The 15,107-nt window shown below is 42.1% G+C and overlaps 2 pseudogenes and 1 gene segment (V, D, J or C); 2 read left to right on the top strand and 1 right to left on the bottom strand.

Annotated features, from left to right (window-relative positions):
• The first annotated feature begins 840 nt into the window (after window positions 1-840).
• Window positions 841-2,044, top strand: LOC146548586 (Ig kappa-b4 chain C region pseudogene; annotated as a pseudogene). The gene is made up of 2 exons (XR_014890515.1): window positions 841-949; window positions 1,542-2,044. The product of XR_014890515.1 is annotated as an Ig kappa-b4 chain C region pseudogene (transcript).
• A 198-nt stretch (window positions 2,045-2,242) lies between these two features.
• On the bottom strand, window positions 2,243-3,293 carry LOC146548585 (Ig kappa chain V region 3368-like). The segment is given in 2 exon segments: window positions 2,243-2,988; window positions 3,182-3,293. Coding segments are annotated over 2 exon segments (360 nt in total).
• A 5,037-nt stretch (window positions 3,294-8,330) lies between these two features.
• On the top strand, window positions 8,331-11,058 carry LOC146548584 (Ig kappa-b4 chain C region pseudogene; annotated as a pseudogene).
• Window positions 11,059-15,107: the final 4,049 nt, after the last annotated feature.

The following is a 15,107-nucleotide window of genomic DNA, read 5'->3' as shown; positions in this document are numbered from 1 at the left end:
AAAATTAACTCTACTTTTGCAAGGAGACTATTAACACCAAAACATTTAACACTTTTGAATTTGCTGTGTAGACAGAATTCCAAAATAGAAATAAAAACTCATTAAATAAACCCTGTATGTGTAGGCAGCGTCTTAACAATGGACATGTTCCTTCAGAAATTAAAAAAAAATTATAGAAAAAAATGCTGGTACACTTTCCAGAACTTAATATTTTTGTGAAATTCAAAACATAACTACATGAATCTGAAGTGTTTTTGAAGCATTTTAGGCTGAGAATTAGTTTCAGTGTTTAGAGCTGTGAAAAAATAAGTGCCAGGTTTCAAGAGATGTTTTCACATGTGAAAGCTGTAAAATCTACATTTTGAAATCAGATTCTTTAAATATTGTTGTAATGGGCTTTATTTGTTTTAATTATTATAATATTATCAAATGATACAAACAGTGAATGATTTTGTTGAGTTTGTTTGTCTCAGAGTCAGAGAGCCGTGTCTCTCTACAGTCAGAGGTTTTTGTACGGCGGCTCAATGAGTTTGTATCACTGTGGTACACGTTCGGTGGAGGAACCAGACTGGAATTTGGAAGTAAGTCAAAAACAAAGTTACTTCTATGTCCTATTTTTTTTTTTTTTTTTTTAGAAAAAATATATATCTTGAGTAATGTCCAAGTTATGTTTAGCATTTTTATTTTTTATTTTTTGGGGGTTTGGTTTTGGTAGGCTGAGAAACAAACTGACTTTTAGAAAAGTAAACATAAAAAATTATTTAAATTTGGAAAACACAAGGTTATGCACTACAATTATTTGCTTTAACTGGTTGAGCCTGTAGGTTTAGTTCAGTCTGACGGTCAGAGAGCCGTGTCTCTCTACAGTCAGAGGTTTTTGTACGGCGACTCAATGAGTTTGTATCACTGTGGTGGACTTTTGGTGGAGGAACCAGACTGGAATTTGGAAGTAAGTTACTGTTGTAAAAATAAGATCTTTTATTTGCTTCAATTGTTGACTGTTGGCTGAGAGAAAAACATTTAAAAACTTTTTTCCCCTGATATCACAAGGAGGCTGACAGAAATTTCTGTCTAAATTTGTGTTTGAAACGTTAACCTACTTGCTGTTGATAAAACTGTTCCTTCAGTGATTTTTCTGTACATGATCTTCACGGTAAGTTGTGGATAAACAACATTTACTTGAATAAAAATCTTCAAATGAAATTAAACAGACTAAACTTAGATAGTTTCAGATTAAGGTTAACTGTATAGTAAATATCTCTGTTTATGAAGTAAATAGTTTGAGTTGTGTTTCTAAACGTATTTCCCAGTAATCCTTAAAATCATGAGTGAGTCAGATTTTTGTGAGTTTAACACTCTTTTGTCAAATGTTGCACTTTTTTCCTTCTGTATGTGGTTTGGACATATTTCACTGCTGTTATTTCTGTGCTGAGAGGTTTCTTAAAGGGAAGTGAAACAACGTGTGAGTGACTGTTGGAGCAGAAAAACATCTGACAGAAACTACCTGTTACCCTTTCTCTAAGCTGATTGGTGTCTCCTAGGTGATGTCCGTCCCACCCTGACGGTGCTCGCCCCTTCCAGTAAGGAGCTGGAGCAGGGGAATGCCACGCTCACATGTCTGGCCAACAAGGGCTTTCCCTCAGACTGGAGTCTGTCCTGGATCGTTGACGGCCGCAGATGCAGCGGCATTGGTTGGGAAGTGAGCAGGAGCCCCGGGGCGCTGCAGACAGACAGGCTCTACAGCTGGAGCAGCACCCTGATGCTGCCTGCAGACCAGTGGGAGAAGGTGGGCTCTGTGACCTGTGAGGCCACGAGGGGCTCCGATACTCCACTCTCAGAGACTCTGAGGAGAGACCAGTGTTCCCAGTCCTGAGCTGATTCACTGGGGGCATGATGCTGTTTTCTGTTATTGTTGTTGTTTACACTTTGCTACAGCTCTCAGTCTGCAGTCTTTTTCAGTCTCAGTCTCTTTATTCTTAATCTGTTTGTTTCCTGTTTTATGAACTTGTCAAGATTTTACAGCAATAAAGATTTTTCACCTGAACATGTCCTGTTATTTCTGCTGTTTGTTATATATGTTTATAAATATATTAACATGGATTTGAACGTTTTCAACATACTTTATTAAATAACAGTTTTAATGTGGTTACAAACACACTGATTCATTGAAATAAATAAACCACTTAAAGAAGAAAGAAAAATATATAAATACTGGAAAAGTCAAAAGGCTAAAACGCAGTAAACCATGTTTGTTTGTAAATAATTTATATTCATATGTATCATGTTGATGACAACAATCATGATATTTGTAAATAAAAATACTATATTTATTAATCATGTAATTTTCCTGCACCTGTCATAGACGAGCACATGACGTCCAACAATGACCCAGTCCAAAGTTTAAATGTTAAACGTCACACTGACGTCCAGGTTGGGTCAGGGGTGGACGTCCAAGTGTCCATAGTGGACTGTGCCTGATACTAAAAATCAATAAGGTCTTGTTTATGCTCTTGAATCATTTTTGTATTGTTCTTCAAACTGAGTTAGAAAGGAAAACTCTAATAAAATGTGTTTATGTGTCCTCAGTGAACTGTATCAGTCTCTGCAGTATCTTCCAGCTGCAGCAGTCACTTCAGTTTCTGTTCAGTCTGACTGAGGGAGGTTTTTGTACGACTGTTTTTCACTGTGTGAACGGGAAGCTGTTGTCCTGCTGACAGTAATAAACTCCTGCATCTTCAGCCTGAACTCCACTGATGGTCAAAGTGAATTCAGTTCCAGACCGACTCCCACTGAAACGCTCAGAAACTCCAGAGTACCGACTGTCTGCGTTGTAAATGAGGAGTTTGGGAGATTCTCCAGATTTCTGAAGATACCACTGCAACTCATAACTAACACTTGAACTGGCTTTACATCTGATAGAGACAGTCTGTCCTGGAACAACAGACTGAGCTTCTGGAGTCTGAGTCAGGACGACATCTCCAGATGAACCTGAAAACATGAAAATAGGAGAAGTTTAGAGAAAGATGATCAACATCTAAACATTAGAGGATCATTTCTCTAACATGGAGAACAGATGGAAGAAGGTCAGTGCTGCTGGTTTCAGAGTTTCTCCATCATAGCAGAACATCATTGTGGTGAACCTGGCTGCATGCTGAAGCAAAGTTTTCACAGAGAGTCTCACCCTGAACAAGGAGCCCCAGGGTGGCCAGCAGTAGAGTCAGTGACATCATCATTGTGCTGCTGGTGTGTGAGTGGCTCTGAAAGGCCTGGACAGCCACTGATCAACACTGGCCTCTTAACAGCTGTGAGCAGAGAGGCAGGACACATATGCAAACACACAGAGTCAGTCAGCTGCAGCTGCTTCCTTCTCAGTGCTGAAGCCATTTCCACTTTACATTATTACATATTGAGGATATTGAATATTCGGACATGGAATTGTAGTTTGTGAACATTTTTTTCCTGGTTTGCAGTTGCTTTGGTCTTTTCACAAGTGATTAGTAACAACAACAATTTTTTGACATTTTGACATAGGTTTTTACAGTGATTTAAATAGAGAAACATACCACATGAAGGAATGATGAGATCAAAATAGATGATAAACTCCAAACATCAGTCCTGAACATGTGCAAAAGCTGTAAAAACTGGAACTCATGGCAGTTTCCCAACACAAAAACCTTTGTGAGCTCAGATTTCCTCTGGTTTTTATTGTTATGACTGTAACTCAGCACATGGAGTTTGTAGTATTTCCTATTGATAGATGTGTCTCCACCTGTGAGTAAGATCAGGTGTTATGAATGAAAACTGCACCTCAGGTCTTAGTGGTGAGATTGTTCCATCTGTTGTTCCAGTGTAATAAAATGACCTTCAGGTGTTTAACTGGCTCTTGAGCAGAAGCTGTAGAAGTTTAATAAAAGTTTTTATTTTTGATTCAAGTCTTTGAGAATATTTTCTAGTGTGAACCTGAGGTCAAAGTTGAGTGAGGATTTTCTTATTCTCTGTCTGGCGGCTTTCAGGTTTTCGCAAAACAAACAAAAGGTGAGAAATTAACAGAATGTGAATGATTCATGATATCTGACAGGGACAGTAGTCTTTTTTTCAATACATATTCATTTAATCATCATTAACCGTTGATAAAATGTTAGTGTGTGTGTGTGTGTGTGTGTGTGTGTGTGTGTGTGTGTGTGTGTGTGTGTGTCCTCAGTGAACTGTATCAGTCTCTGCAGTATCTTCCAGCTGCAGCAGTCACTTCAGTTTCTGTTCAGTCTGACTGAGGGAGGTTTTTGTACGACTGTTTTTCACTGTGTGAACACATACTGACTGTTTAGATAGTGAAAACTCTGACAGTAATAAACTGCTGCATCTTCAGCCTGGACTCCACTGATGGTCAGAGTGAAGTCAGAGTTTGATCCACTGCCTGTAAAACGAGCTGGAATCCCTGAATATCGAGTGCTAGCATAGTAAATGAGCAGTTTAGGAACTCCTCCATCTTTCTGTTGGTACCAGGCTAAACAGTCGTTGCCATAAACATCCTGACTGGTCGTACACTTGATGTTCACAGTTGCTCCCACAGCAGAGCTCACTGCTCCAGGCTGAGTCACTGTGATCTGTCCTCTGGACTCTGAGGACACAGAGACAAAAACATAAAGCAGCTTCATGGTTTTGTGGGCTTCATTTCAGAGGGACAGATGTTGATAGAGGAGAGGAGTTTGATTCTCTGGACTTTACCTGTGAAGCAGCAGCAGAGGAGAGTCCAGATGAGGACGCAGATCAAAGTCATGTTTTTGATGAGGAGGATTTCTGTGGCTTCTGTTGTGATGAAGGACAGCTGTCAGTCATCCAGTGTTCAACTCTCAGGACTATAAACTCTCCCAGAGCACTGGAGCATGGTGCTGCTGATGCAAAGTGCCTCTCTATGGAAATCATCTGACTCCAGCAGGACTTGTTTAAAAAAAGTTTTTCACAGCATATTTAGCATGTGATACACATGAACCCTGTAGAATTTATAGACAGTTAACAAATGGTCTTTGAGCGCAAAATCTCCAACGGGAGATTGATAAACATTGAGAGCGACTGTAAAATTGACATGCAGTTGTTTGCACTAAAGGAAACTACCATCATTTCATGTGGCTACCATATCGGCGCCAGCTGTGGTCTCAAGGCTGGAGATGACCAACAAAAAAACTCTGTTTCTGATGACAGACTCTGTAGACTCTTCGTTCCCATCCTGTGTCCCCCATCCTGGATTCCAAACACCTTTGAACGCTTATCTCCAAGGCTGAGGTCGAACGGCGGGTCTAGTCCCAGCCCATGCTGCAGGACCGGATGTGCTGTCTACACCGACTTACTCTCACCCCTTACTCATGCCTGTTTCTTGTCATGTGCTTCTATGGTGTATTAAGATTCATGTGCTTTTGTGCTGAGGTGGTTTTTTTTCTGTCCTCAAACTGTTCACCCATCAGGAGCTCAGTCTGGGTGGAGCTTTTTTCTCCTTCTCTCGCCTCATGTTGTGTATCCGTTCTTTAAGTCTGACGTCGTTAGCCATGTCTGGGCCCAAACTCCGCTGCAGGTCCTTAAGTCAAATGATCACTGCAGTATTACTGAGAGTTGAAATACTTTATAAATTCTTTCATCTTTAATAAAATGATCAGTGTGGCTGCTCTACCAGGTATAACAATTAAGTTTAACATCCGGGCATCCATGAAAACAGAATTTATATTTAGACTTCCATCTAAATATATTACACCATGTTCTGACTGAGAGATTTATGAAACAAATTAAAACGTACAGCTCTGCTATCACTTCCAACATAAATGAAGACAGGAAAGTAAACAGCAGTGACGTTTGTAGGGTTACTGAAGTTGGACTACCTGGTATATAATGATGTGCTACGTGATCGCTAGCACGACAAAGCTATGTTAGCATAACATAAACAGTGAAGCTGGAGGACGAACGCTAACGGAGGACTTTTTTCCACTCGATAAAAGTTAATGTGAGGGTTCCCAATGGTTAGGGGCAAATGCAATCGCATGGCAGGATGCTGTAAAAGGACTAAACGTCAGTCCAGTGTTGCCAACTTAGCGACTTTGTAGCTATTTTTAGCAAGTTTTCAGACTCCCTTAGCGACTTTTTTTCTAAAAAGCGACTAGCGACAAATCTGGCGACTTTTTCTGGTGTTAGGGAAAAATATAACTCGACCCCTACAGTGAGGGGATGTGAACGCTGTATGAATTTGAACAGATGTGTTAGAGCTCACCTTTATCCTCCTGTATCATCACCATCATTGACACTGAATGAGGGGACATAATCATAATTATAAGACTTTAGAACAAACAGGAGAATCAGTGCCAAAGAGCACCGAAGGTTTTATAATCAATGTTGACTCAACAATGTAAACAAACACTTGTTCAGTTTTTGCTCTTTTGTTGTGAGTTACTTACCTCACTTTGTCACTGCAGAATGATGTCATGGAAATTTCATTAACAGTCCACAGACACGATGAGATGTAGCCAACACCTTTTAATTCCCAAGCAGGTGAGAGAGAGAGGACATTCAGTGGGGCACTGAAACGCAGTCTCTAAGGCTACGTCCTCACTAATGCGTTTTCATTGGAAAACACATCATTTTCTCTCTGTTTTGGCGTCCCATCTACACTGAGACAGTGTTTTCACTCAAGGAAAATGCTGCGCTCTCGAAAATGCATACATTTGAAAATGGTGTGTTCGCATCATGTGCGGACAGCGAAAACGGAGACTTTCTAAAACGATGATGCATGTTAGTCATGTGATGCAGTCATTTGACCAATTAAACTAAGATAGCGGAGGGCATTATACAGCAGTTGTTTTGTTTGCTCTATTAAGACTAATATCAGTCTGTACATGCTCCAGATTGCTTTTCTTCAAATTCTTTAACTCTTACTCGCTTTTGCAACTTTGTACTTTTGTGTTACTCGCAGCAACAACTCCACCTCCTTGTTAGTCCATTTAAAAAACTCTGTGCTTTTCCTCAACATTTTGCCGTGACGTTTAAAGAGCTGGAAAGTAAATACGCGGCAGACAGAAATGAAGCAGGTCGAATCTTCTTGCGTTTCACACATGCGTGGACCCGCAACTCTGTGAAAACGACTGAAAACCCTAGTGTGGACGTGGAGTGTTTTCAGATGAAAACACCGTTTTCAAATCTATCTGGACTAGTGTGGACGTAGCCTGAAGATGAATGGCACAGCCCTCTTTAAATACAGTCAAACAGTTGTTGTTCTCACCCTTGTCTCGTCCGAGAGAGAGAGAGAGAGTTTACAACCTTGTCTCCTCTTCCAGTGTCACATAGAGACTGCTCCTTGCCTCTTCTCCCCATCCCCAAAGACCTGATTAACAAAAGACTTCACCACCTGTTGAATTCTCCCCCTCTGGGTGTCACCAACTTTCTCACGATGCCTGACTTTGTGCAATAGAGTAAAAGCTGAATGCTTCCCCACATGTGAACCTTGAAGTGACCCAAAAGTGATATTACTAAAACATGTGACAAATTCATAAAATAAAAGAAATTTCCAGCACATTTCCACTCTTTGGATTACTCTGCTAATCACATCAATAACAGACATTTCTTTTCTGACATTCTGTATATATTACATCAACATTTTTGTTCATCTCCAATCATCCTCATAGCCTAAACTTCCATATGCAAAAGATAACAATAATGATAAAAGGAAAAAACTTCCCAAAAATATCAAATTACACATGGAAACATGATGTTCATTCATGAGAAACTGTGGCTAAGATAACTGGCGTACTAGAAAAGCAGTGGTAGTTCTGACTGCTAGTATACCACAACTTTATGCTTTCAACAGCTATCGTTAAGCGACCAGCTTGTATGAAGCTTATCTGATATTTATATAGTGATCCTCCAGCTTCCAACTGTATTACCCTTCCAGGACCTGAAGCTCAGTAAAGCACCCCTCCGACAGCCAAACCCATCTGTTCTCTGATTGAATTGTTAAATTTGTGATTGACATGACATTGACCAATTAGCTGAAAGGAAGAAAAATCGGGTCAAAATTCGTACTTGTAAGTTGAGAGTCACACACATGAGCGCAGAGATTTGCACATAGTTTTTTGCTTTATATCTGTAACCAGACCTCAACAAAAAAAATTATAACTCGTGTAAAAAATGTTTACAAACACAAATCTTTTTTACACACACACAAATTTTTATCTGTAGATGCACAAACATAAAACTTTCACATATTTTGGTTTACAAGGTTACAAAACTCAGTTCACAACTATGCATTTGATTCACAAGTACAAAATATTTATGACCACAATTTGAGCCCATAAATGGCCTTCATCCCTCCAGTAGAGTTCACAGTCTTAGGCTATGTTCAAACTGCAGGTCTTAATGCTCAATTACGATTTTTTTGTCTGGTTGTTCACACTACAAATAAAATGTGACATCAAACGCACTCTACTGTGAACGGTTCACGGCCCTCAAATCGGCCCGCATGAGCAAAAAAAGACGTCACACACAATGCGCTCTGTTTACGGAAGTAAAAATGGCGGCTACAGAGCTAGTAGGTGTTGTTGCAGCAGTCTATCAACTTTTGCACAACCAACAGAATTTTACAAATTAATTAGAGAATGAAGGACACTGAGAAAAAAGAGAGCTTGTGCTTTAACAATGGCCGTGTTGTTTAGCTTGAATAGAATTGTCTCCCCATATGCTAATAAAGTCGAAAACCTCAGTTTTTGTCCATTGACTCGCTCCGTCTCCAGTTTCCGCTGTCATGCTTTCTCGTTTGTCTATTCTGGCGCTGATAATTGGCACCTGTCTTGTGTCAGTGATGTAAAAGACGGATTTAATGCAACATGACCATTCACACAGCAGTCGCTTTCTAAAACGTCAGATATGTATCGGATTCAGTACCACATACGAAAGTGAACTAGATCGGATTTGGAAAATATTGGATTTGTGCTTTCTGTCATACCATGATCGAATATGAGTCACTTAGGGTCAAAAAAGTTGGGTTTGATGCACTTTCGCCTGCAGTGTGAACGTAGCCTTAGTCTTGCTGTTCAGTGCTGGCTCAGTACCGTTGTATGTTTGTGTCCTTTGTCAATATATATGCATCTTTGTATGGAGTGGATCAGCCAGTTTATCAGAGCATCAAACACAAATATATCTGATTTTTCTATATTTATGAATATAGTCTCTAAAAATGTAGGAAATCACAAAGTCTTCATTTACACTGATGCATATTAATTAACATTTACATTTCTGTAAATTGGATCCACTCTGTTATTCTCAGATTTTGATATCAGAAAAAGTCCCAAGTCTCTTTGCTTAGGTTGCTGCCCCCGCGACCCGGCCTCGGATAAAGCGGATGAAGATGGATGGATGGAAAAAGTCCCAAGAAATCAAAGTCAAAAGTTTTACATTCCAAATAAATTATTCATTATTTAAATGTGATGCACTGTAATATTTTCAGTTTTCACATGAGCTGACAAAATGATACAAACAGTGAATGATTTTGTTGAGTTTGTTTGTCTCAGAGTCAGAGAGCCGTGTCTCTCTACAGTCAGAGGTTTTTGTACGGCGCCTCAATGAGTTTGTATCACTGTGGTACACGTTCGGTGGAGGAACCAGACTGGATGTTGGAAGTAAGTCAAAAACAAAGTTACTTCTATGCCCTTTTTCTCTTTCATTTAATTTTCTTTTCTTTAATTTCATTTAATATGAAAGGCTAGGAAACTTTTTGTGTAACTGATTAATTATTTTATTCATAAATTTTGTCCTAAGAAACAAAGTCAGCTTTGGAAATGAATATTCAGACACTCAGGACAATTTCCAATGAAAATCTGGGATGTTTCATAGTATTAATTATTATTTGTAGTTCTGATGGTAAAGTTGTATTTTGAGGGCTTGTAGGTTTAGTTCAGTCTGACAGAGTCAGAGAGCCGTGTCTCTCTACAGTCAGAGGTTTTTGTACGGCGCCTCAATGAGTTTGTATCACTGTGGTGGACTTTTGGTGGAGGAACCAGACTGGATGTTGGAAGTAAGTTAATTAAACTGTGTTTATTATTAAATATTGTATCATTTTATTTAATAACTACTTGTTAGGCTGCTTAGATGAGAGAAAAGTATTTTTTTTAAATAATTTAGTGTTTGATGTTTGTCCTTTTTACTGGACTAATTCAGATGAGCTCTGCGAGTTTCTCTTGTTTAATCTACATTTCTGTCACAGTAAAATGTAGACAAGAGTAAACTTCATCATCTTATGATTAGTTTGTAAATTTCCACCACATCAGCTGCTGTTTGGATGAGTTAAAGTTTGCTTTCTGATGTTTTTATCGTGTCAGATGTTTCAGATTTAGTTTGAAATCATGTGAGCTGTTCAATAACATTTCAAATCTATATGAATGAGTAGCTGCTCTGTGCTTGTGTCCACTAATGTCTTCAGTCGTCCATGATTTAGACTTCTAATCATTTTAAAGCTTCTGCTGTAAATGTTTCCACATCTGCTTCTTTTATTTCCAGTGTAGTTTGAACATATTTCAGCTCAAACTGTGTAATGATTCTCTCTGTGCTGATATGCATGAGAGGTTTCTGAAAGGGAAGTGAAACAATGTGTGAGTGAATGACTGGTGGAGCAGAAAAAACACCTGACAGAAACTTCTTAACAGAGAAATTCAAATTGTGGTTCCTGTCCTCTAAGCTGATTGGTGTTTCCTAGGTGATGCCCGCCCCGCCCTGAAGGTGCTGGGTCCCTCCAACAAGGAGCTGGAGCAGGGGAAGGCCACGCTCATGTGTGTGGCCAACAAGGGCTTCCCCTCAGACTGGAGTCTGTCCTGGAAGACGAGCGACAGCAGTGGCAGCAGCAGCATCAGAGGGGAGGAGAGCAGGACTCCTGGAGTGCTGCAGAATGACGGCCTCTACAGCTGGAGCAGCACCCTGACGCTCACTGCAGACCAGTGGGGGAAGGTGGGCTCTGTGACCTGTGAGGCCACCCAGGGCTCCCACACTCCGGTCTCAGAGATACTGAGGAGAGACCAGTGTTCCCAGTCCTGATGTCAATCACTGAGTCTTTGATGTTGATTTTCTTCTGTCTCTTTGTTTCTTTGTGTTTACAGATTTAAAAAATAAACTCATCAAACAGTCATGTTTCCATCTCATAATGACAACAATCAGAGCAACAATCTCCTCTAGTTTCATCCTTTTGTGTCTGTTGTAAAGCTGATATTTCAAACTCTTAAAAGAATAAAAACGTACCGAGAAAACATGTTCTTTGACTCTGTGAGTTTAATAAATGCACATTAAAAAATTAAGATTTTGTAATATTTGTAAAACCAGACCAAAATAAAAATGTAAACAGACACATCAAGTGTAATGTGCAGTGAAAATGGTTAAATATATTTTTTAATCCACATATTAAATATTTCTCTATAAGCTGTTGAGGTCATGTCAACCATAGATTATCTGTGTGCTCTTCATAATTTCTAGTCTCAAAGCTGTTTTATGATCTACATTTTAATCTGATCTAAAACCTAATAAGTAAAATTAAAGAGCAGGGTGTCATCTGTATGTTTAAACAGAGATCATTTAAATCAAGTTCAAGTGAAGATTTACTGAAGTTTGATTAATGAACTATTTGACAGTGAAACTGTGATGAAGCACCAAAGCAGAGAAGAGTCTAGAAGCTGGTGGTGGCAGAGGTGAAGCAGGTGGAGACTTAGCTGAGGATCTCTAACTGTCAGGATGAGGTGGAGATCAGGAGTCTGAGAGTTAAAGCACACAAAACAGAGGCTGAGTAACTCACAGAAGGCAGCGAGACAACAACTGGACTCACATAATGACGACAGAATTGAGCTCGACAGTGGACACGATGTTAAGAACAGACTAACAGAACAAACACAGGAATGCAGGCAGATGAGAGACTACAGGTCTGCTTTAATCAACTTATATAGAAGTTAATCTCTTCTAGTGTTCACAGCAAAATGAGAGAAACTCACTTCACTAAACCTCTTAACACAAGAAAAAGTCCACGGTCTGTCAGGAGGACGCTTGCTGGTTTTACATCTGACAGAGACAGTCTGTCCTGGAACAAAAGACTGAGTCGGCACTTTTTCTCCCAGTTAATAATAAAGAATATCAGAGTTATTGAAGTTACAGGTTTCATGTTTCATGCTTCATGCACGACATTCACAGTGTTGGTTTTTCCCCATTTTAGGTATTTGTGTCTTAGTCCTGTTTTTCCTTTGCTTTGTATTTTTCATGCAGTCTCAATGAACGCCTCGCTTTCTGGTAAATTCCATCCTGTTTCCACGTGTCTGATTTTGGGTCCTTTCACTCTCCGCTCCACACAATCTGCTGCTGCAGATCGTGACATTATTGGAATTATTCATTGTTTTTTTTCTTTTTCTTTTTGCCTGTCCCGTTTGGCTCTTTTTGTCAAGGCTCGGCTGTGTGGCAGGCAGGAGGAGGACCCAAACGCAAAACTCACAGACACGGGGATGAACTCAAAATCACAGCTTTAATGCTGGAATGGCAGAACATAGGAAATACAAAACTAAACTGGGAAAAGTAAACTAACATACGCAGAGAGACACAGGGAGATCCACACAACATGAGGGACGACGTCACACTGAACAGAGGGAGACGCAGACAGAAATACACAGAGGGTTAACGAGGGAAGTGGGAACACACGGGGAACACAGGTGACACTGATAATCATAACGAGACAGGGCGGGGTGAACTGAACACTGACGGGAGAGGTGAAACAGGAAGTACAGGAGGAGAGAGAGCACGAGTAGAACACCAACGTAACAGGCAGGGGAGACATGGAATAAACACGAAAGGGGACGAGGGCTCATAAATACATAGAGGGCACACAGGGGGAAGAGAGAGCACGGGGAGAACTTAGACATAATGGGCAGGGGAAGCATGGAATAAAATACAAACATACAAGGAAACTAAGAACACTGGGCCAACATGGCCCAGGACCATGACACTTTTGCCATCAGAATTGTTGTCTAAAGGCAAAGAAAGATGCCCAACGGATTTACTTTACCAAACTGACCATCCCAGCCTTGCCGTAATGGTCCATTTGATTCACCTTTTATTGTTTATTTTATTTTCACTTGCTGAATACGGGACAGACTTGACTGGGGGAAAGAAGGGGAGAAAGAAAGAGAAACAGCTGAGAAGAGGGACGGGGGAGAAGGGCAAAAAACAAAAACCAACAGAATGGGCAGAAAAAAAAATACGTGTATCGATCACCTGGATCACCTGTTGAGAAAGAAAAAAAGAAAGGAAGCAGAAGAAAACAAGAGTAATAGAATAAACAACATCACAATGATATATGGGAATATGACAGTAAATACTAAATATTAAACATTATTGTGCAGCACATAAGATCAACAGAACACAGTGTGCTTTGAGGTAGGAGCCAAAAAGGGTGTAGTTTGTGGGTGTGGTCACCCGTGGTACACCTGTGAGCATGGACGCGCTTGTTTTTTTAAAAGGTTCCTTCATGTAATGATCTGCTAGAGGGTGTGGGGGGGGCCACAGCCCCGTCCTCCAGGGCATGAAGCAGGTATGGAGGAGATCAAAACTCCAGACATCCAGAGGCCCCCAGAACACAAGAGACCAAGGAAGACCCACAGAGGGGCAGCCGCGCCACTGTCCCAGAAAGAGCTGAGGAGAGTCCCAGATGAGGGTTCACCCAGCAGCCGCGGAGCAGAAGCCAGGGGGGTTGCAGTGACGTGCCCGTGAGCTCCGCCGGCAGCCAGCTGTGCCTGAGTGACCGAGCCCCAGGCCGAGAGGCCGGGGGCACCCCACCTCCAAAGTGGCCCGAGCGAGCCCCAGGATCCAGGCCCCGATAAGCGGCCGCCAAGGAGTGAGCCGGCGTGTACCTGGATGCCCATCCCCAGATACAAAGAACCACCAACGCACCGATGTCTGAGGGAGTCCGCCACTGGCAGGGGAACTGGTGGTGGGGGGAGATAGGCCTCCAAACCTTGGAGGGCCTGAGATGTCCCCAGAGAGGTGGCGTCTGATACCCAACCTGACATATAGACACAGACATACAGGCACACACAGACACAAACATCCATTCCCACCCTCATGCTCTCATGTGCACTTCACACTCAACCGACGTGGAGACAGACATAAAGAGACGCTGTACACACAATCACACTCCCCAAGCGTACTCTACAAACCGGGTCTAGGTACCCTTGCCCCTGGAGGCGGGAACTGCACCCAGACCCAGGTGGTGTTACCCTTTTCCCTGCGGTGGGGAGAGGCAGACCGCCCCGACTCCGCAGCAGCAGGGAGGCCCACACCCCAGACCGCAGTCGGACGGCCAACTCCTCCTCCCGGCCCTCCCGCTCCAGCAGGCCGCAGATAACGGGGGTGAGAGAAGACTCCAAACCTCCCCCCACCCGCTCATTGTAGTGTTGATGCATGTGTGTTCTAAGGTGCATTTAAAACCCAGGAGGGCATGGAGCTACCTGCCAGAGAGCAGCAGGTAAGCGCATAGTCCCTCCTGCTAGCCCTCAATGTCTACGTGTATTTAAAATTGAGAGGTGGGCAACGACGCCAGGGGTGAGGTGTACACCCTGATGGTAACTTGGACTCCGTGTATCGTGCCCACCCCCAAGATCCTATATGTATGTGTTATGAGAGTGTGAGTAATGTGAATGTCTAAGTTGTGGGATAAAATTGAGGCAGAGGCAGCCAGAAGGGGACAGAGGGGGGGGATAGCCTCCTCTGCACCCTGGTGACATACCCCTACTCCAAGGCCCTGCATGTGTGGGTGGTTGTGGTGGAGCGGGAAGAGGGAGGCAGCTGGAGATGGGGAGGGAAGGTAGGGAGGGGCAGGTGACCCCTCCCTGGGGCCAGCTCCCCCGCTGACCCCAGTAGGCACCCCCATACTCCGCGACCCGCCAAGGAAAGGGGGCCCAGGCCCATCCAGACCGCGGCCCAGTCCAGCAGCGCCTCCCGGCCCCACAGAGCCCGGGACAGTCCACCCAACCCCACCACAGAGAAAACTGCGCCCACCCCCCCACCACTCATCTTCCAGACTACATGAGACAATAGACGCCCAGGCTGAGATCTTC

The sequence above is a fragment of the Mchenga conophoros genome, linkage group LG22, assembly GCF_057382185.1.
Source record: "Mchenga conophoros isolate Kocher_MC1m ecotype Shallow Benthic linkage group LG22, M_conophoros_male_GT1.1, whole genome shotgun sequence".
NCBI lineage: Eukaryota > Metazoa > Chordata > Actinopteri > Cichliformes > Cichlidae > Mchenga > Mchenga conophoros.
This window is presented reverse-complemented; position numbering and strand designations above follow the sequence as displayed.